The sequence below is a fragment of the Pezoporus occidentalis genome, unplaced genomic scaffold (assembly GCF_034315485.1).
Source record: "Pezoporus occidentalis ecotype Australia unplaced genomic scaffold, CSIRO_AGI_Poc_V1 ctg32, whole genome shotgun sequence".
NCBI classification, from domain to species: domain Eukaryota; kingdom Metazoa; phylum Chordata; class Aves; order Psittaciformes; family Psittacidae; genus Pezoporus; species Pezoporus occidentalis.
This window is the reverse complement of record NW_026915158.1, coordinates 2006947-2029057: the sequence shown is the minus strand read 5'-3', so window position 1 is coordinate 2029057 and position 22111 is coordinate 2006947. Positions and strand designations below refer to the sequence as shown.

The 22111-nt window shown below is 43.8% G+C and overlaps 1 protein-coding gene across 4 annotated transcripts in view; it reads right to left on the bottom strand.

Moving 5' to 3' along the window:
- Positions 1-6658: 6658 nt before the first annotated feature.
- The window catches only part of GABRA5 (gamma-aminobutyric acid type A receptor subunit alpha5), a 58572-nt gene continuing 43119 nt past the window's right edge, over positions 6659-22111 (bottom strand). For all 4 annotated transcript variants that reach the window (XM_062628598.1, XM_062628600.1, XM_062628599.1 and 1 more), the window contains exons 7-10: positions 16288-16431; positions 10536-10688; positions 8931-9142; positions 6659-8173 (exon numbers count right to left, since the gene is read on the bottom strand). In XM_062628598.1, coding sequence (XP_062484582.1) covers positions 7883-8173; positions 8931-9142; positions 10536-10688; positions 16288-16431 — 800 coding nt within the window. In that variant the 3' untranslated portion in view covers positions 6659-7882. The remainder of the gene's footprint in view (positions 8174-8930; positions 9143-10535; positions 10689-16287; positions 16432-22111) is intronic.

Genomic DNA, 22111 nt, shown 5'->3' with positions numbered 1-22111 from the left:
GTACCCTCCTCGCCGGCAAGGGATGGGGGGGAGCCGGGAAGTGAACCCTGCCCCCGCCCCGCCGGCGCACACACGCAATCGGGAGAGGGGAAGCAGCGAACTCGCCAGCCGCAGCCAGCCCGGACATCAGCCCAGCCCGATGCCCCCTGAGGGGGCGACTCTGAGGGGGCTTTGGCGCCTGGCGGCAGCATCCCCCCACTGTTTCGGAGGGGTTCCCCCACCCCCAATCCCCGTACTCACTTGCAGAATGCCCCCCACCCCTGGCACCGGAGGGCCTCTCCTCAGACGGAGGGAGAAGGGTCGGCGTTGTTTCTGGTCTCGGGGTGGTCGGAACCACCGGCATCCCGATGTACATATAGGTGTAGATCCATGTAATCGGGGCAGCTACAGAGGGGGACCTACAGCACAATCTTCTACAGACAAGACAGACATATACAACTCAGAGCCTTTATACCATGCCTCTGTATCTACCTGTATGTATGTATGTAGAAGTCTGCATGCACTATACAAATGCATGGACACGCATAGATAAGCATACAGCATGCCTGTAACATGTATATGCAAGAGAGAGAGATGCGGTGGACCGAGCTACCTGGATTTATGTGTGTATTTGGAACTTCAGAATAAATGAGGATTTTCTGCTGTGAGAATTCGGAAATGTGACAGCAGCCAAGTGTATTCAGGGCTAGAGTAGTTTGGGTCTGGACACCGTGTGTTTTTCTACTTCACTAAGAACACTACAGATGTGATTTTTAGTGACTTCAGCTCTCCCCAGGTGTGTGGAGCTCTGCACCAGGCATCGGGGTGATATGAATATTCCCCTTTGCTTTCAGAATGGGAAATGACAGAATCTCAGTTACATGACGGTAATCTGGAAATTAAAAGCTCTGCTAGAGGTACAACGAGTGATCGTTTTACTGTCATCAGGAGTCTCGGCAGCGTAAACCTTTGCTTCCTCCTCCCTTAGACATAATTTCCAGCTTTTGGGGGAGTCAGTTTTAGTTATGATATTGCATTAAGAGAAAAAAAAAAGTTCTGCTAGAAGATGCAATTTTGCTTTTAGCATAACTCCTACATGATGCCTAGAAGAGCTGGTTGGAGAGAGTTCTGTTCCTGAAGTTATTTATTGAAGGAATGAGACACCTTAGGGAAAATCCGTTCTGAGCAAGGCAATTAATTCCCAGTTATGCACTTCAGGATTTTTAGTTTTCAACATAAACGTCTCTGCACTAGATTATACAGCAGTTCTCTCGTGTTGGCTTTGGCTAACTGCAGTTACTGTGAATTGCTAATAATCACTTGTTACAAGACTTTGGCTCTTTTCCAGCGCCAGAACAGTGCAGGTGACTCCAGAACGCCTGTTGCCTTGAGAAAATAAGGAAAGGAAGGGAAAGTAAAAAAGGGAGGAAGAAGGGAAGGGAAAGGAGAAGGGAAAGGGAGAAGGTGAAGCGAGGGGATTGCAGGAACTCGGAGGTTGCCTGGATTTCACCAGAAATAGCTATGTGGAAGCGCGCCTTTACTCAGGCGCGGCCGGCTAAGCAGCACCGCGAACCGCTGATGCGAACTTTGCAGGAACACCGGCGCTGCTGGGGCGAGCGGGAGGCTGGACGGGGCGAGCGGAGGAGCAGCCGCCCCGCAGCTACGGGAGAAGCTCCGGCTAGGGCCAGGGTCCGGACTGGCGGGTCCCGGCGGCACCGAGCTCGCTGCTCCCTGCGGCCAGGAGCGTTTTCAGGTACCCGAAGGTTTCCTGAAGTCTGGTGGTTATGGAAACACCACTCAAGGCTCCGGGGTGGCCCTATCCACGTCCCGGCTCGCAGTGCTTGACCGTTTGGAAAGCAAGGACGGGAAGCGCTCTACGCAGGTAGAGACTCTTTGCCATCGCCGACTACCCGCGCGCTGGCCACGTACGGAAAAAGGTGTGTATTCGCACACACTCCGGTTTAAATAAATAAAAGCCGAGCCCAGCAGAGCCAACTTCCGGGGAAATGATGCAGCGGCAGCGGGCGGCGCGGGCCAGGGGTGCTCTGCCAAGAGCGGCTCGGGGAGGGGTTGAGGGGTCGAGGCCGCTTCCCCTCTGCCACTACCCGGGCGGTCGGTGTAAATAGGGCAGAATTCCCTGGAGAAAAGACAAACCGGCGGCTGTTTGCAAACGGAGGACGGCGAGCCCAGTCCCGCGCCACCCCTCTGGCCGTGGAGCCCAACCTTCGCCAGCCCTGTGCAAAGCTTTGAGGACCTCCGCTCCCCTCCCTCCGGGCCGGCAGCGGCTTCCCCGCAGCGGCGGCGGTGCCGCCCCGCCCCTTCTGCGCCCGCCAATCCCACCAGCCTCCTACATCTCCGGGCGCGGCGGCGGGATCCTCTGGCGGCAGCTTCGGGAAGCGCGGCGCGGCGTAACGGGCGTGGGTTGCCCCGCGGGCTGCGTGCAAGCAGCCGCAGAGCCCTTAGTGACACCCCTGTGAGGAGTCCGTGTGCAGTTACCAGTGCTGTACGTGGTCATCAAGCCACCCACCCTGGAAAACCCTCACGGTGTTACATTGACAGCTCTACTCTTTTCTTGCAGGCTGACAGCAAGCCCCAAGGCTCGAGTTGAGCTTTATGGTTCATTAATTGTTGCCTCCCTCTCCATGGGCTGTAAGGAAAAAGAATAAGTGAGGTTTAATATTTTCTTTGTTGTCTTGCGTGGGTTATGTGTAGGAATACTTTATCACCACTTTTTATTATCGCTCTTCCCTTGGTCATTTCTGCTTTTCATTATCACATGCTTTTCTGTTACTTTCAAGATGCTCTGCCTTTGCTAAGCGTTTTCAAATTGTGTATTCAAGTAGGGATCATGATTAGATATCAGGAAAAAAAATATTTTCATTATGAGGGTGGTGAGGCAGTGAGCAGGTTGCCCAGAGAAGCTTTGGCTGCCCCATCCCTGGCAGTGTTCAAGGCCAGGTTGGATGGGGCTTTGAGCAACCTGGTCTAGTGGAAGGTGTCCCTGCCCATGGCAGGGGGATTGAAGCTAGATGATCTTTAAGGTCCCTTCCAACCCAAACCCTTCTGTGTTTCTATGCTACGATTATCCAGCGCCCATTTTCATGAAAGAACATTTTATAATACTCTCTAATGATAGTAAAGTACTTATATTATCTACATAATAAAAACAAAGCCACATTTTAACTGACCTTTCATGGCATTTTTACAGAGGGCAAATATCTTTTCAACCAGAGAGACAGCAAAAGGATACTTTTGCGGTCTTTCTTATGCAGGGGGGGAAGAATGAACCTCTCAAAGCAGCTGTGCAGAAAGCTAGTTAGCATAAATAAGGGGGGAAATACAGAAGGAGGGAAGGGGGCTCATAGATCAAGTGTCTTGCTTCCTAGAACTGGATGCCTCCTTTCTAGCACTGAATGGGTTCCAGAAATTGGGCACCTGAACTTTTCTGCAATTAAATGTAGAAGGAGAGCCCCCACTGCTGGCTTTCCTGGCATCCCAGTGACTGAGGCTTCCAGCTACACCACAAGCAAGACATGAAGGAACTGGGGCTGCTCTGAGACAAACAGGGAGGGGGCTGAAACCTGTCTCCTGCAGCTATTGGATTCCTCCAGCTGGAGGCTTATTAGTGATTTATTAGAGACGAGAGCCAGTTCACTCTGGCTGAAGGTCTCTGTTGCTTGTGCTGGAGGCATTGTGCTTTGTACAAATAATTAAACCTGCCTTGAGGTGGGAAGTGGAAGCTCAGAGGTCCAGACACTTTTCTGTATGCCCTCAGCTCTGTCCTTCAGCACAGGGCTGGCTGCTGTCTTTGGCCCACAGGCAGGATATGGAGAACCCCTTCCTGATGCTACTGTGCTGCAGCTCTTCAACAGATTCCCATACACTTGCTGGCATTAAGGGCAGGCAGGCAAGGACCTCTGGGAATGGATATCCACTGGGGAATTCTGAGGATGTCAGTAACACCAGCCTGCACCAAAAGAATCCACTGAGGGCAAGACTGCTGTGGGTGGCCAGTTTCAGCATTTGCTATACATGTGACAAATTATGCAGTTGTTTTTGTCCTATGTGTAGTACATAAAATATTCCCACCTACAAATGCAACCTATTGTTGTCAGTCCAGTGCATTGCAATGTATCAGTATTTCTTAAAACCTCTCCAAATTCACCTAACTGAAATGAGTTTGTACCTTCAGCCAACATTCTTAACTTCCTTTTCACTTATGTTTTTTTTTATAGCCAGGACGAATTTAAGCAGCAACTTCTAAGACATGACTGCGAGAAGTGATAATTGCTTTTGAGGATAGCAATGAGAAGGCAAATAATGCAGTACAGAATCTATAGTAGTGGTAAACCTAGAAAGATCCTTCAGAACTCCTTTGGGCTTCATAAAATATAGCTTCCATTCTTTCTTTCTCAAAGTTGAACAAATGTCCTTAACAAAACAGAAGATGGAAAATTGGTAAGGTGAGGATGTCATTTGAGACTGTCACTGTGTGATGGCCATATTTGTTTGTAGTGATATAAAACCAAGTTAAAAATCAGAAAGATTTCAAGCAATTTGATCAAATACTCCTTTAGAATAGTTTAGGTTCCTCTGAACATTTCAGTGCCAACTCCAAACTGAGGAGCAAAGGGTGTCAGGGGAAATATATCCTTATTACAAATAACATTATATCCACATTTAAAAAACAAATATCTGTGCAACTGCTACATTCATCTTGTCTGCATAAACTGAGTAGCAAGGCAGCTTCATTCAGTTTTCTTGAAGTTTAACTTAGATGTTGAGCAAGAATTTTTGAGATATGACATTATTTCATAAAATCATTTCTTCTCAGTTTTGTACAAATATGTTTAGTTATTCCACAGAGGGTATATTCCATTTAGGAAAAAGCAGAACACAGATAACAAAAGAAGGGTGAGCTTTAAAAAATACGTTGTTGCCTAAATTCATCCTTGGAGTAAGCTGGGACTACTCAAATACCAGAAATAAAACCCCTTTTCCATTGTATTTGACTTGTTCTTTCATTCTTAATGGGTGCAAGTGAGGAAATTTGCAGTAGAACTGCACACACTCTCCAGTGCTGAATCGTTGTAATCCACTTTTCAACTCTTTTTTTTCATGAAAGTTTGGAGGAAAAAACAGTGACAGGCAATTCCTATTTGTTATTTTCTTTGGCCATCACTAAGATGTGAAGTAGATGCGCTCCACAGGGTCCCAGCTCACACTACTCCTGAAGGCCCAAGGTGCTCCACAGCATCCCAGCTCACCCATACTGGGAAGAGTGACACAGCTCACACCACTCCTGAAGGCCCAAGTTCCTTCCAAGGAAAAGCAGAAAAGGCTAATGCACATCCAGATACTGCCCCAGCATGGAGCCCGAGAAGGCAAAGGTGTTTACTTTGAGCCAGGATCTGGAAAATGCTCCCATCTCCCACAGTTCAGATGCCATCAGTGAGTAATGGTCTCCCACACACGGTTCCACTGACTGAAAAGAGATTTAAACTGTTAGGTGTTGCATAGTGCAAGGCAGCATCATTCAAGTACTCCAGCCAAGATCAGTCGGCTTATTGAAGCATCTCCCAAACTATGGGACAGCACCTGTGGTTCAGGCAGAAGCACACCGTGTGAGGTGGTTTCTTCTGTCATTTCAGTTCTCAGCGAGGATTAGGAGTGTGTGGCTTTCTCTGAGAAACATTTCTGCAGGAAACTTCATCCTGATTTAGCAAATCTGTGATAACAGAATGAACTCTAATCATTATTTTCTGTCTTTACCTTCTAACAGAGAAAGGGACAACCAATGTAACTGGAAGTGATCTATGCATAGAATGTCTGTGGTGCCAGTGTCTTAGGCAGGTAATTATCGGGTGCTCTACACACCAGGTAAATTGATAAATTGTTTGCTAAGATAAAGCAAAGGGCTTGATCCTGTGACTATGCAACTCTACTATTTGCAGGTAGTTCCATATTCAGTGATGACAAGGAGACTTTCCACTTGCGTAAAATAGGTCAGATTTAGAGGTCCTAGCACTGAGTGCTGCAATGAAAACCAGAAAATGATGCTGAGCCATTCAGGGTAAGAGTCAGACTTGGGCGTAAACAAATTAAGCAAAGAACAGAAAAACAATTATTAAATTATCCTTATCTCAGCCTATGGTGTTTACCTTCTGATTGGCGCCACATTGGGTGCCACAAAGAACTGTTGTGGTTTAAGCCCAGACGGTAACTCAGAACCATGCAGCTGTTTGCTCATTCCCTCCTTGCAAATTTCTAATCCCAAAGGATCAAACAAAAAGCAGAAAAAGGAGTGGCTGTGTGAGACTGTTTTCTTGGCAGTGTTTAAGAATGAAGGAGATGGAAGAGAAGACACACAAGAAGCCCAGACAGCTCCCCAGTCTTAGACCATATTCTCACCTGAAAGTGAAGCATGAACTCTCATCTCCACCCCAGACAGAACACGGGGCTGATGCTCCAAAGCTAGATAGCACTTAATTCTGAAACATCTCAACTCAGTGTCATCACTCGGTATATACCTTTCTGGGCAACACTGAGGACACATCATTCTCACCAGTGTGACTGGGTGTGTGCATGTGTGCCTTCAAATTAATACCCTTGCTCTTGTCATAATTTTTTGGTCTCTGTAAAAAGATAACCAGTATAAAAAAGACATTTTGCAATCAAATATTGAGTGCATTTTTTATTTAAACATTAAGATTAAATTACAAAAGCTTCTGGAACAAGGAAAGGATGCCAAGGAGGAAAGAGCTGAAAACTCAGATTGCATTTTCTCATTCATTGTGAAAGCAAAACACATTGGCAGCAGCAAGGCGTTTTATAGAAAAGTTTCAGATGGACAGTACAAAGACCTTTCTGTCAATATTGTCACTGAAACACCTTGCTGTCATGAAGCACATCTTTTTTGATCACACTTCTTAGTGTTGGCTGATTGGTTTTCACTGTGGGAAACAAGTAATAATTATTGTAGAATTACTGTAATTCTTTACTGTTTATCTCTGCTAATATAACGCAATCTTCTTCTTGGGAAAATGTCCAAAGATCATTTACTTCACTCTAATAAAAATGTCTACTGCTTTTGTTAAAAGTTTTATTTGCACAAGTAAGTTCCTAATCTATGTTAATTTCATGCAATATATCTCTAATTGGAATAAATACCGAGAATCATCCAAGAAAATTCCTTGGAATGCAAAACCCAAACAAACTTCATATTTTCTTTTAAAGGCAAGATTCCACCACCTTTATTTACACAAGTAGCATCCTGCTCCCCATGTTACTTCACTGCAAGCTGGAGGATCAAGCAGTGAAAATCAGCATAGCCCCATCAGGATTTACTGCAGTGTGTTAACTTCCAATGAAAATTGGGCTGAGCAGTTTTATCTGTGGAGTAATGCGCTACCTATCACCAGTAAAGGTGCTCAGACGTAGCCCTACATTTAATAATTTGACACATTTACAACTGGCGTTACTCAGTAACTTATCAGATGACAATAGTGGAGCTCTTCTGTAAAATATAGGTTAAGCCTATATTTGTATGACTGTACATCTGAAGTATAAAAACCACGATATGTAGTACACTTGAACAGTTAAAAAATATAACTTATTTATTTGTAAACTATCAATGCAAGATACTCAGCAGCAAAGAAGCCATGTTCAATGTCTTCTGATCTTTTATAAAGATCTGTTGCTGTAAGTAATATAACCATCTCCGAAACATCTGAGGTTACATGTAGAAACAATCAAGGCAATATTATTTGTACATATTATTAAACATGCAAAAAACTTCCTGAAGTATATTGCCCAAATGTAGAAAGTTGTCTGGATCTCAAATTTTCCTTGGTAGCATCTGCTTTGTAAGTATGGCTCACATGTGGCTTTAGAGTCCTTCAGTTTATTTTGGAGAATTGGCACCTTTAATAACAGGCTCCCTATTCAAATATGTGGCCCAGTAAACCAAGTTAAAAGTTCCAAACAGCACTGGAAAAATTATCCGTGACATTTTGTCAATCTTACTGATGCTGTTGTAAGTCTTTTTGCTTTCAGCAGGTTTTTCTTCTGAGGACTTCACTGAAGCAGATACAGTGTTTGAGATGACAGATGGGGCTGAGTCCTTTGGCATGTTTGGTGCAGGGGTCAGCTTCCCAGTGGTGTAAGTATTGGTTGATTTACTTCCCAACCTTTTCTGCAGTGTAAAGAACAAAATGTTAGACCGCAGGAACAAAAAGTGGCAACACTCTCAAGTTACTAACCCAAAAATCTAAGTACCATAATCAATCATGCTAACAGATCTCTTGGCTACTCCAACTACTGAACAGCTGTTTCTGCCTTGATTTTATAGCCTTACTCAGGTTAAACTTTCCCTGACGCCACAGAAAGCTGACGGTGACTGTCCGGATCCAGATGCCACCTGGTATGTGCACCAGCAGCTTCTTTTGTCAGGGTGATGTGGTCCTGCACCTGCAGAGGTAGCTGCCCCACAGGCAGCTGCCAAGATGTGAACCTCACCCTCCTGGCTGCAGCAAGGAGTGTGGTGAAGGGCTCAGTGCCACTGCCAGGTTGCCCTCTTCGTATTGTTCTTCTGGGATGCCTGCAGGTACTCTCTCTCTCTAGATCATTTGATGTCAGTCCTATTCCAAAATTTTAATTTCAGTGTGGAACTCGAAAGTTTGTATTTTCACAGAACTGCTCTTTTGTCTTTTTCACTGGGGATTCTGTGGTGGGACCCTGACTCGTGGAGCTCAGTGTGAGCTTTGTCATTTATTTGGGAGAGTGCACAGAGAGTGCTCTGCAGAGATATGTTTGATAGAATCATAGAATGGATCAGGTTGGAAGGGTAATTAAATACTTTTTATATAAAGAAGCTGAAAATGATCAATTATTTGAACTATGCTGAATACCTGCTTTTTATTCTGGGTATTTGAAAAATGTAAGGTAAGCACCTTGATTTTAGCAGCTTCCAGGGCTTTTTTGCCATCCCATGCCCAACTCCTCTTGGTGAAATAGTTGACTGTTGCAAATTCAATCAATGCAGAAAATACAAAGGCATAGCAGACAGCTATAAACCAGTCCATTGCAGTAGCGTAGGCCACTTTTGGCAATGAGTTACGGGCACTGATACTTAAGGTGGTCATGGTGAGGACTGTTGTTACTCCTGTAAAGAATAAAAGAAAAAAGAAATATATCAGTTTGGTAGCCTTTACGAGATCCCTACTGAGCTACAAGCAGGCCCCAGTTCAGCAGGATACCTAAGAAAGCCACATGAAGTCAGTGTTTGCATATTATGGTCCAAAAGAGCCAGCTACTTGGTCTCCAAGAAAATGTGAAAGCCTCCACCCTCAGGTGCTTACTTCTGTGGTATTCTGGTTATCTCTAGTTGCAGTGTATTTAAATAAGCATTTGTAGCTTAAGATAAACCCAGCTGTTACACAACAGAAAACCTTACTGGTCTTCTATCCCTGTGCACTGATGCATGGTATGTACAGAGTGTCCCTCAATCAGTGGTACATTATAAAATCAGTGAGTAACCCACTTAGCAGTAAGTGTCAGAATAAAGTGGGATTACAGATTCTGTTTTCTTACATGGAGATTGTATGTATGAAATTGTTGGCTGTTACTGATTTCCTTGTCTGTATCTCCTTTCTCACAGGCCAGTAAATGACAGAGCTGCCACTATTTTAGTCTGTGGAAGGATTCCCCCAATATGACAAAATTAAACTCTGAAGTTACATCTTTGTGAACCTGGAATGGATACCACCGGTCAGTAAAGAGATGCTGGTACCTGTATTCTCCCCATACAGCTTGCTGAACTGATTTTTTGATCAAAGCTGCCAATTGATTTCAGTAGTTTTGCACAGAAGAATTGCTTAAGAACAGCTGATTGAAGTTTTACATAATAAACTGTTCCCACTTCCCTCATTTTCCATCTAGTGAAAATTTTGTATTTCATCAGCCTTCACTGAAGACTGTTTATTTTCTGCAATCTTTTAGTGATAAATCAAGTAATTTAAGAGAGCCTGAAGGATTTCTTTCATGACAACTTCTGTAGTAAATATACGTTTGGAAATGCAAAATCATATTAATTTGTTTGATGGTAATAGAGATAATTATCACTAATTAACCTCTACATGGTTTTCACAGATAAACATCTTAAAACAGAGATAAACAAAATGTCTTGAAGTGAAATCTGTCTCAAATGCTTAGCTAGAGTACACACTAAATATGATAATATGTACTTCTTTTGTTCTAAAGCATCCTGTGTTTTCCGCAAGTGGAACCCCCTTTCCCTGCCCCCAAATCACACCAATCTCATTCTTCTGCCTTCTGTCCTTAACCTTCATATATTGATTCTTGAGGAGTATCTGTCATAACTTTACCAAAAAACCAAAGACAGTGTTTTTAAATGTATTTCGATTTTAAATTGGAAGAGAAGAAGGGAACACTTCAAGCAGAAATAAGCATTAATGCACTGTGGTTTTATTACATCAAGTTACTTCCACAAGCCAGACCAATACTTCCCCTGTGCTGGGAGAAAGTGGGATACTCACCAAAGACAGTCCTAGCAGGGACAGATTCTCTGTTTAACCAAAATGATACTTGTGATAAGATCACAGTCATAATGCAAGGAAGGTACGTCTGGATAACAAAATAACCAATCTTTCTTTTCAGATGAAAATGGGCTGTCATAATAGTATATTCACCTAGAAGGAGAGAAACATTCATGTGGGTAAAATAATGGATTATCAATTTAGGGATTTCAGCAGGCCAGCCCCATCCCACCCCATTTGAGGATGCCATCCAGCCATTCTTAATTGCATGACAAATGTTTTGGTTTCTGTGCTGTTGAAAACCAGGACTTGAGACAGAAATGCTGCTAGATCCTGATGGTCTTCATATACAGTCCCTAAAAGCAGAAGACAATGACTGACTACTCCTACTGCACTGAAAATCTGAAGTTCTTTTATATACCTGGGATGTCTTGATGTTCCCAGGCTGAAAAAATCTGGGTGCTGGCACTCCGTCAGTCCTGCCTGGTTTTGACTCAATCCTACAAACAGTCTTAGCAGAGTAATGATTAAAGCCATCTACTCTCAGAAACCTAATTTAGCAACATGACTTAACCTCATTAGGGCAACTGTTACTGCCAGCCATCAGTTTTCAAAAATGAGAATGGGCCCAGACACTCCTTCTGCACTGCACTTCAGGGACCACCTGTCTGTCCCTGTGTCAGTGCTAAGAAAACTGCAGCTTTGCACATGAATCCTGGCCTGTCTTTCTGATCTGAGTACCCAAACCCATCAGATTGCAAGAATACTCCTCTAGTGTATGCAGTTTTCCTAGAATTTGGTACACCTTAACCCCTGGAAAGATACATCTGTTTCTGGATAGCCATTGTGGCATGTCTTGTTCACTTGTGCAATGAATATTGTACTGCCTGCATAGAGAATTCACTGAAAGCTGCCACAGAAGTGCATGGCTTTTTTATATGCCAAATTCACAGCACTGCCTTTATCTGTCTTTTGTCAGGTCCTCTGAATCTCAATGAAAGCCTAAAAACATGCACTCCAAAATCGACAGACCAGCTGTCACCTTCCCTAATGTTTCAGAAAAAATCAAAACTTAACTGGTTCTTTCGGACTGTTCCTGGAAAAACATAGTTGTTACTGAAGGCTATTCATTGATGGTAACTGCTCCCCAAAGCCAAAATCTTGCCAGCTAAAAACAGGCTACAATACAGGAAAAATTAAACCAAAAAGTAAGAGGAAAAAAACAACCAGCCCCTTCAAGCCCTAACAGATCTCCAGATCAAAATAATGTAAAAGCATGCATCATGCATCTGGGTACTGATGAATCAGAGTAATTCCTGTTCTGAAATCTGTATCGTTCTCCAAGAACAAAACAAATATAGCTACAATCTCTGTCGCAAGACTTGACTGTTAGTCTCTATAGACTGGCCACAAAAGGAAAATATATAACAGACTGATTCTGCCTTGAGTGAATAGCCTGAGTTGAGCTGCAGCCAGCTTTGCTAAGCAGTTACATTTGGCAGATTATTTCTAAGTGACAATATGGCTAATTAGCAGAGAACAGGTCTACAGTGAAAGGACTTTTGCAGGTATAGCTGCACTGATATGTTATGCTAGGGGAGCTCTGTTATTCTGGATGAAGTTTACAGACATTCACGCTCAGGATTTTAGACAGAAAGACTGGAATATGACAGAAATGTCTTACCCAAGAGTCTGCCTCAATCTCTGTAACTGTCTTCTGGAGTCTGATTTTCTCATGAAATGGTTCCCTGAAGAGGGATGTGGAGACAGATGGACAGAGAATGCTGTGAAAACTGGGGAGAAAATCCCTGTGAAGTGACATCTAATTCCCTTCCATTTAGTGTAATATTGAACCAGGGATGCTGAACACATTATAGTCTCAGGAGGAAACCTGCTTGCTCTTTAGAAGCATTTATTTTGTGGATTACCCATAAAATATGTCACCAGCAGCAGGGTCTTTGTGCCTGTAATCTGTTTCTGAGTTGCTGCTGCATTGGGATATGTTTGAGTCACAGTTTGCTTGCTCACTAAGGAGTGACAATGTGCATTACTGATTTTGACACTATGCTTTTGGAGATGGAATTAAAACAAATCTACACAGCTTCAGCAGAGCAACAGAAACTTTTTTTTTTTCTTTTTAAAATGCACAAAATGAATGCCTGCATTTTGATGGCACTCCACAGATGATTCTTAACTTACCATTTTCTTTAACCTATCGAACCTCTTGACACCACTGGAATGATGCTATCATCTTGATTTTGCTCTTCTTCCAACCTAAATCTTCTCCAGCTTCCCATGCTGTCCCTTTCAAAAATGCCTACACCAGGAATACTTCCTCCAGCAGACTTACAGCTTAAGAAAACCCCACAGCTTGGTTTTTAATGCCCTGGACTACTTAAAGTAAAGCTAAAAGCTACCTGACTTGGCCTTTTGTTTATACAGAACAAGACAGTGGCTCTGCTGGAGTGGCAAAGCTCCCTTTTACTTCTGCAAGGCCACTGCTTATGCTTAGACCATACACTTTCTTGAGCAAGAGCTAATTTTTGTTATAGGTTGATGCAGCACTTAAAAGAGAATCCTGTTCCTAATGGGGTCCACTCATCACTGCACGAAACAATTTTAATAACAAATTTAGCACTGATGAAAAGCCCTAAATCTGAAAGAGCTGCATTTCTTCACAGAGCTATGCTACTGTGCTGCTGCTGGTCTTAAGGTGGGTTTTATGCTTTAATAGCTGCTACAGTTTTTGTTTTTTTTCGGTACCTAGATGATGGAGTTCTGGGTTTTCCATCAAATTCTCCAGGATCTTACATGCATTCTTCTATCACCATTATACTGGGATTCAATAGAGTATTTTAATAGGGCTGGACCAGCCCCCAGGCTTGTTTATTTACTGGATATACGTGGACTCAGGTGTACCAAAAGCTATTCTGGTGGGAACCTGACATTAGGTCTGTGGGAACCTGACATTAGGTCTGTGACACCGCATCCCTGATCACGTTGGAATCCAGAATATTTTGGCCCATGAAAAATGGGCCTGTGTCCTTTATAGAGTGATGCAGGAAAAGATTCATCTCAAGGAGAATTCAGAATTATTTGGTGCAAAATGAAGGGTTGAATGCTTCTTTTATTATTTAGGCTTTGGATATTTTAGAGCTCAGGCTCCAGCTGGCAGAAGATAAAAGAGTGGGTTTTTGTTTTGTTTTGTGGCACTGCAGATCCTAAGTTAGCAATGAGAGATTCTGGATGTTGGGAACAGAACTGGGCAACCATTTGCAGAAAGCAGCAAGATCCACTTGGACCCAAATCCCGTACCTGACTCTTTTAAGCACTTGTACCACTGGGACATAACAGATGTTGGAAGCAGTGCAAGTAGTCAAACATCTTCTCTTTTGGGGAATGACATTTGGGTATGTTAGCACCAAAAACACCACAATCCCAATGAAGTGGCACATGTCAGAGCTATTTTCTGTGGCATGGTTAAAATATTCTCATTTCAAGACTGGCTGATGAATTGGGAGTGCCAGAGTATTTTTTTTCTGAGAAGACAGCCAAACTTAGCAGCTCGCCTACAAACCCAGCAGAATCTCAAGGGTTTGAGGCAGGTCCAGCATTTCCATTAAAAAAAAAGTCTGCTACAAAGGTGAGCATAAATGTCCTATGATATACACGAACATTTTGCCTATGCAACTGCACAGGCTGCGCAGTTTGACTTGTGCGCCAAAACTCCACAAAAGATCCAAGCACTTGGATTGTGCAATAGCTTTTTTTTTTTTTCCTTTTTCGCATTCAACAATTCAATAGAAGGAAGAAATGCCTTATAAGTAACCCTGATTACTGGCCTCCTACAAGCCTGATGAAGTCCAGAAAATCCATGGCTGACTGATGCTTTCCCTGTGCAAAATCGGATTTTTGTATTTTGCTAATCCCTGGTTACAATCTGTGTCCTGCTCTTTGTGATCCACCCTGCAATCAGAATCCAGCCAGCCCAGATGTAACCTGGGACATTAATATAAAACCTTGATGTTGGAAACCAAGCATTTATTAGCCTAAATCTTAATATATAGCAGGGAGGTCAGTACAGGGCAGAAACTTTGGGATTTGTCTGAAGACTACCCTCTTTCCTTGGGTTTAGGAGTACAAGGATCTTTCACAGACAGAGCTGCAAACTGGAGGTGGCCTGGAGCTGGCACACTGGAGCACTCACTGCCTGGGCTGGATGGTTTTCTTGCTCTGAGGAGTAGAGCAAGCTTGTAGGAGATGTCCCAGTACATCCTCTGGATCTTTTTCTTGGCAACAATGAAGGCAAGAGGGGAGCTACCATTCATTGCAGAAAACAACGCGGCTATGATGGTAAACTGGTAAGGAAAAAAGTGTCTGCTTTTTAATGGGAGATCGCATACTCATGCTTTTCCTGCAGCAGTGCCTGTCTATATGTTTCTCTTGATTTTAGGTATCTATCTCTGCTTTGGCAACAGCTTTGTGTCTCCTGAAATGGGCAAGGGAGAGGGTGAAGCTCTATAGGATGGGGATAGTGGTTGTGTTCAGTGGCTCCCCTGTGTTGCCTGAGGCAAGCCTTCCCTCACTTTGTGTCCTGTTTGGAGACCAAGTGGCAAGCTCAGCTGCACCCTCTTTATTTGCTGTGTTTGGATAGTTTGAGCAGGAAGCTTCATATTTAGGTCCAGCTAATTTTGTGTGGAAGTGTATGTGTACCTGTTTCCACATCTCCTGAGTTTCCTGCGGATAGCAGTAGGTTCCTAACTCAAGCTATACCTTGTCCTTTACAATCTTGCATTTGGCTCAGAACCTGTCATTTTTCACCACGGACACAGTATATCACCAAAAGACTCCATCATGCTTTGCCAGCAGGAACTGCTCCCAGTCATGTGGCTGCAGTCTGCCTCCTTTACCCACCCCAAACCCCACACAACCAGCAGTGGTGGAAAGCCCCTTCCCTTGATGGCAGGCTATTTTGTTCCCCACCCCGCTGGAGGCCACTAATGCTCTGCAGACGAGTGCATTGTATAACCTGGTTAAGCCCCAGTCCTGCTGAGCCCATGTGATGCCTGGCCTGGACTCAACCCCTCCGGGAGTCCCCCCACCAATGCATGCCCAGGGCTGCCCTTGCGTGGGAGCCTTAAGAAGGGGGGGGGTGGGAGGGGGGCTGGCTCACGTGGGTGCGCGGCCTGGGATTAAATCTTCTTTGGCTCTCTAATGCTGCCACATCTGGCGCCTCCGCTTGCAGCCTGGGAGGAAATGGGAATCCTCGGGGCTTGCACCTCCTCACCAGCCACGTGGTCCTCCGGACACGCTGCAGAGCCATGGCACAGCTCCCAGCCACCTTCTGCTCCCTCCCCATGTGGTTTCATCAAGCAAAACATTTTAAAGCGATGACTGAAACGGATCGAATGCGTGGGTGGTGTTTGCCTCCTGGGGTGGTTGTTCCCACGGGGAAATAAGCCAGCAATAGCGCTGGCAGCCTCAGCAAAGGCGGGCACCAGAAGCTGTGCGCAGCTTCTGCAGTCTGTTAAATAGCAGGACCTTGGATACATCTTCAGTGACATCTTCGTGATGTACCTAAGAGCCAGCACACAACCCTCTCTGCATTCAGCTCCAGGAACATGCTCAGGATCTCCTGCACACCCCATGTCATGCAGATGCTTCCCTAGTCTCCTTACAAAGTAACTGGAGCCTGTGATCTCCGCTCCCGCTCCAGCTATCAGCAACCATGGGATGGATGTATTCTCCCTACCTGTACTGGTACTGATGTTTTCAGTTCCTACAGTTTGTCCCATCAGGTGGTACTGGTTAAGTCGTGAGCCATCTTCGGCCACCACCACAGACGTTGTGGTGCTATTAGTCCACACATAGATCACCTCAGAATTAGGGTAAGCATCTGTTGACAAACGGGTTAAAAAACGGTGATGAGTAAAAACCACTGTGTAATATTTTAGTGGATCCTTAAATGATAAATGGTGGGGAGACAGAAGAATGGAGGAGTGAGAGTGAATGGAGAAAAGTAAATAAAGATGATACAATCATGGTCCCATATGCCCAGCTCAGAAAATATTAGGTTGAAGCCTTCAAATATAAGAGATGTGTGGGATGGTTTGTCAAAGGCTGGAAGAGTGAAGGTATAAATACGATCCATCACAACCACTCGATTTGGGAAAGAGCATCTCAGATCAGTACTCACCTAGCTGGTAGCTCCTAAACCCCAGCAAGCTTCAAAAGGCATTCACTGAACCTCCCCACTAAAAAGGACTTCAGCATCTTAACTGCCTGGACAGCAGGGACCCTCTGTGTCTTGTCCCATCTCCAGGATAAAATACTGTCACCATACGCAAGTGTGGGGTCTGGTGTGTGTGCACTGACTTTGGCATATGTGCTTGTGCATGAGGGGGTAGTTCTTGCAGTTGTATATAGCAATGTATATAGCAATGGTTGTACATAAAAGAAGCTGGAATGTGTCTGCCTGTGCCCATGAGGAGCAGAGACAGGATTCAGGGGTGAGAATGCGTGAAGGAGAGCAGGAGTGGAGAGGTTGCACATGCCAGAGCAAATGAGTGGTGGTGTGGAAACACCTGCAGACCTGGATATGTGAATGCGATAAGATTTCTCTCACATTCATTTGAAAGTCGCAGGAAATAAAGGTAGTGGCAGTACTGCCAACTCCTTCCTTTCTCTGTAAAGTTGCTGCTATTTTTAATGCCCTGACACCTGGAGTAATTATGCTATTATATGGGAATATCAGTTTTCTTTTAGAAAGACAGTCAATGCTGTATTTTTTTAAGCCTTCTCTGCAGTTAGTCTCAAAAAATCCAGGAGATGACTATATGTTTAAATATATTTTATTTAATTTAAGTAGTTCTCATACTTCTAGAACACCTTGATCATTTAAGCTTTCAGGTAACATTACTGCAGGCAGGTTGCAGTAGGCTGGAATCCATTGTACTACAATCTCTGAAAAGCTGGCAACACTCTCCAAATAGATGAAAACCAGGTAGAGCTGGAAGTGGTCTGAAGTCAAAAGCTAGTATTTCATCTTCTGAACTCTTTAACTTGTAAGGTGGGGGTGCAGAATGTTTCCTTCTGGAAAAAGTCACATCCTAGTTCAATGCCGTCTTTGCAGGAGGCAACACACTGGCTTTTCAGAGAAGGACTTGAGAGTCAAGCACAAGAGGTTAGCTTGAAGGATCGTGTACTGGCTCCATGAGACTGAGAGTTTTGTTTGCTAAAGTTAGTAAGCTGTCTTGGAAAGCTGCAGCTCCATGGAGGACTTACAAAACTTCACGGGCCAACATAAACTTCTGAGGCCCTGCAATGGCAAGAAACATGCCAAAGTGGTCCCTGGATTCATACAACCAGGAATGCCAAGAAAAAAATGGGAAGAAGTAATCCCATCTCAGGTTAAGAGTTTACATGCATAGCACAGTGAGCTGCAGATCACTTGGATACTGGAGCAGGTAGCAGTGAAGAAAACAGCACCTTATTTTCAGTGTAGTTAATCTTCCAGTGGCATCTGTGGGAAGTGCTGCCAAAGGCAGGACAATAGGCTACATATATCTTTGGTCTGACTGTTTATGGCTATTTGTACATTGCTGTTGACACCTGAGAAAAGATAATCGGGAAATAACCAGAACACAGAAGGGGAGAGAGTTCAAAAGAGGGTCACAAGTATCTCCAGGGACTAGAAAACAAGTCATAATTTTAAGCATTAGGAGCTCAACTTATTTAGCTCACTGACAAAAAGCTGAGAGTGACTCAAGTGCTTAGTATAGATACTCGCATACAGAAATCTAAAATCAGGGTGAATTTCTTGTACTACTGACGACAAAAGAAAAAGAAAAATTCAGTCACTGAAAGATGGTTTCAGGCTGATTCAGATGAAGAACAGGACACAGTTTCCTAACTCCATCTGTAATTGAACAGTGGATAACCTTCTGAGAAAAAATATTATGGACTACTATGTTTTTTGCCATGTATCTGTCAGTTTTTGTTCCTGTATTCAGGGCTGGAACTGATCCAGGGTTTGGTAAATGAGGATCTACAAATCCTCCATCCCTTGTTAGCTAAGCAGCCATGCAGGTCTGCCCAAATACAAGCTTCCCATGTGCTTGTATTTGCGGCTGTACAGTAAAATTACTGTAATTACATCTCATGATCTGCTTGAAAAGGCTAAGAAGGAATGTCTTTCTCATTTCAAAATATCTGCATTAAAAAAAAGTGATGGAATTTCACCTGCCCTGTAGAGCTGGGATACTTTATCATCTCAGAGGTGGTTACAAGTTCACAACGTGCTGTAAATAATTAAAAAGTCAGATCTGGAGAAAATAAGTAGGAGGAGATGGGTCCACTTAAAAAGCTGCTTCTTTTTTAAATGCTTATCTGGTATATGTTGTTCCATGTGCTGATATCCCCAGTGAACTTCAGATTTGTGTTAGCAGATTTGGGACTGTCAGAGAATTTGATTTTCATCTATATTACCTCCTATGCAACACTCCCCCCCCCCAACATTGGGCTTTTTTGCTGGGATGATCCAGATGTATCCTGCCTCGGCAGTTTCCTGTTACTGCAAGGATCCTAGGCACCTGGATAACTGGGTTTGTCCTGCTTTCTGCCAACACCACACAATAATTCAGCCCAATTAGATGCTTCCCAGTGAGAGCACTGTAACCAAATTCCACTGAAATTGTCACCACACAGGAACACAGGTCTGTAAGGCTTAACAAGTATTCAGATGCTTTGGTTCACTGTTCTGCCTAGGGGCATAGCTAGCCTTAGGTGTCCTAGAATATAATCAGTGCCTCTGCTTTGAATTGCAGCCTTTACTGGGCATTTAAACACATGTTCCAGTACAAGATCAGAGGCTCCTACTCTGGAGAAGCTCAGCACCTCCTCCTGTAAAAAAATATCTGTGATTCAGACAGAGGCTAGAAGGTGCCAAAACTCCACACATATCTTTCAAGGTATGCCCAAGCTTTCTTTCAGAACCATGGCAAGGGAAGGATGCTGCCCATCCCAGGCCAACTGGTGAGAAGAGAGAGCACTCAGGCAGGCAAGAACAGAGCTTGCGGCCAGTCCCTCCTTGGGAGGAGGACTCCAGCCTGCAAGGATGAGGCTACAAGATGGAGAGCTGTGCCCTGTTTGGCCAGGAGTAGAGTATCTATGGGAAAAGGGAGAATAGCAGCACTAAAAGAGGTTCTTGTGCAGAAGCAGGACTGTTATAGCCAGGGCCTTAAGCCCAAGAGGGTAAGAGATGTGTTCCTGTGGAGTCCAACCTAAACCAATGCAACCTGCAGTGAGTTATCCCCCCAGAAGTCACCTGTCGCATTAGGAATAGGATTAATTTACCCCAGTCTTGAGACATTCTATCCTGATAGATCACATATATGATGTGATCCTCATCTATCTTCCATGCAAACATAAGAAAACGTGGTCTGTGTTTAAAAAGATATAATATAAAATCTTTGCTTGGTGCCTCCTTTTCTCGCTATAGGCCAGGCTCTGAGTTTCTAAGCTTTCTCAGGAGAAAGAGAAGAATGGAGAAAATGTCACAACATGAATGTGAATGTAAAAAGACACAGCCACCCCCTCCGTCCATATGTACCCTTGAGAGGACCTTACAGCTCTGACAGAGAAAAGCTACCCCATGCACCTTGGGGTGGCAGCTGAATCGCTGGCCATTTCTTTTCTGGTCATCTACAGAAAACTCCAGGTAGACACACCTGTGTACTTGCAGCAGGCAGTTGTCTTTCTACTGCAAACCTTCAGCTACATGTTCCCAGAAACCCCAAACTCCAATTATCCCAAGCTCTACTGCTGCTAACCCATGCAGTATAATTAGGCACAGTATTATTGAAAGCTGAAAGTGTGTGAGTAGTCTAGAATAATGTTATTTTGCTTTTGGGATAGAGCAGGTGCTAGTGGAGAGATTGGAGAGTGGAGGCATTATTCACTGTCATACCAAATTGTGTAAAACCCCTCTTCTACTTAAGCAAAGCTTCTGGTAGGTTGCCTATCAGCCATGCTGGCTGAAGGGCTTAAGAACTTCATCTAGAGTTATGACAAAGTTTTATTGCTGGTAAGGGAATATGGTCCTTGTCTTCTGTACATGGCACAAAGGATGGGGACAAGGAATCTCCTAAGGGGTGATAGTAAAGTATTGTGGCAGCTTTGGGTTTGCAAGCTGGGTGAATGCTGCTGGTGTTGCTGTAAAAGCAAACCCAAATTCAAAGTTACTGAAAATCCAAGTGAGACTGATTGGTGTTCCTTTTAGTGTAAACAAGAGGTCTTCTTCTGGTTTTATGAATCCAAATAATTAACTTGATGTTCTCTACAGTGATTTTGCAGGCTTGCCAGAGAAAGGGGGAAGCCTTGTTAAATTATTCTTTTTCTTCTAAGGTCACTCTTTCAAAAAAAGGAAAAAAGTAAAAAAAGGTAGCAGTTGAGATGAACAGCTAAAATTACAGAGAAGTATAATGTCATTAAAAGTGAGAAAATGACAACAGATGTTTATTTCTAGTGAACATTTGATAAATGGCTTCAGGCTTATCACCTACCAGAGTGATGAAATAAGTAATTTCTTCTCATATCTATTTACTGATGAGCAGATCTGTTTTTCTACATTCTGACATCCAACACACACCACACAATATAAAAGCAGTAAAGATCTCCCTTCATCTTCTCCCACCCTCTTCCTGCTCTTACGTGACTGGCAAGGAAAAGATGACATGGTCTTTCTTAAGCTAATGAACAGAGGGCAGGGGAGTGACCACAGCCAAAGGGAGGAAATACATTGTCTTCATGTAAAGTCTGACAAATGAGAGAACCAGCTGGTTAAGACCTGGAGGACACCCGCCATTCCCCCTGGCACTGAGGGGTGCTTTGTTTTCCCTGGTTTCAATTGTGAACTGAAGTGTGAGCAGTGCAGCATCCTCCTGTATGTTCAGAAAGTAGCCCACAAGTAGGGAGCCATCTCCTGCCACAGACATCACCATGGGGCAGTGGCTAGACAGGCACTCTACCTTCTCACCTTTCTTTCTCCCCCATATTGGAATAAACTCAAAGATTTGGCTCGTTAAGTCAAATAAATGCAAATGTGGATGGCTGAGTCTAAACTTAAGAGTCCATGGGACCCAAATGTATTTCTAGGACTGATTTTTTTAAGCCATAACCCATTAATAAAAATCACCACTGTTGTCTGCCAGTAAGTTTTCATGTCTGCATGATAGGGCATAAAATAATTCAGGAAAAAAGAATCCCTCTCCAAAACAATCCCTAAACCCTTTCACAGACCTCACAGGAAGCCATACAAGCTGTGCCTGCATAATTAAGTGAAGGCAACCTGTGAATAAGTGAAGGATCTGTGTGTATGGTTGTCCACCCTGCATGCTTGGGTTGCATTCCACAATTGAACAACCTGTTTAACCACAAACCATGGCTGGAACTTTTCTTTCTGAATTATGCTAGTCAGAGGTTGAATTCATGAGAAATATGGCAGAAAGATAACTTCTGGCTTGTTTTCTACTCCATTGCCATTGTGCAGTTACATTCTTAGCCTTTATCATCATGAT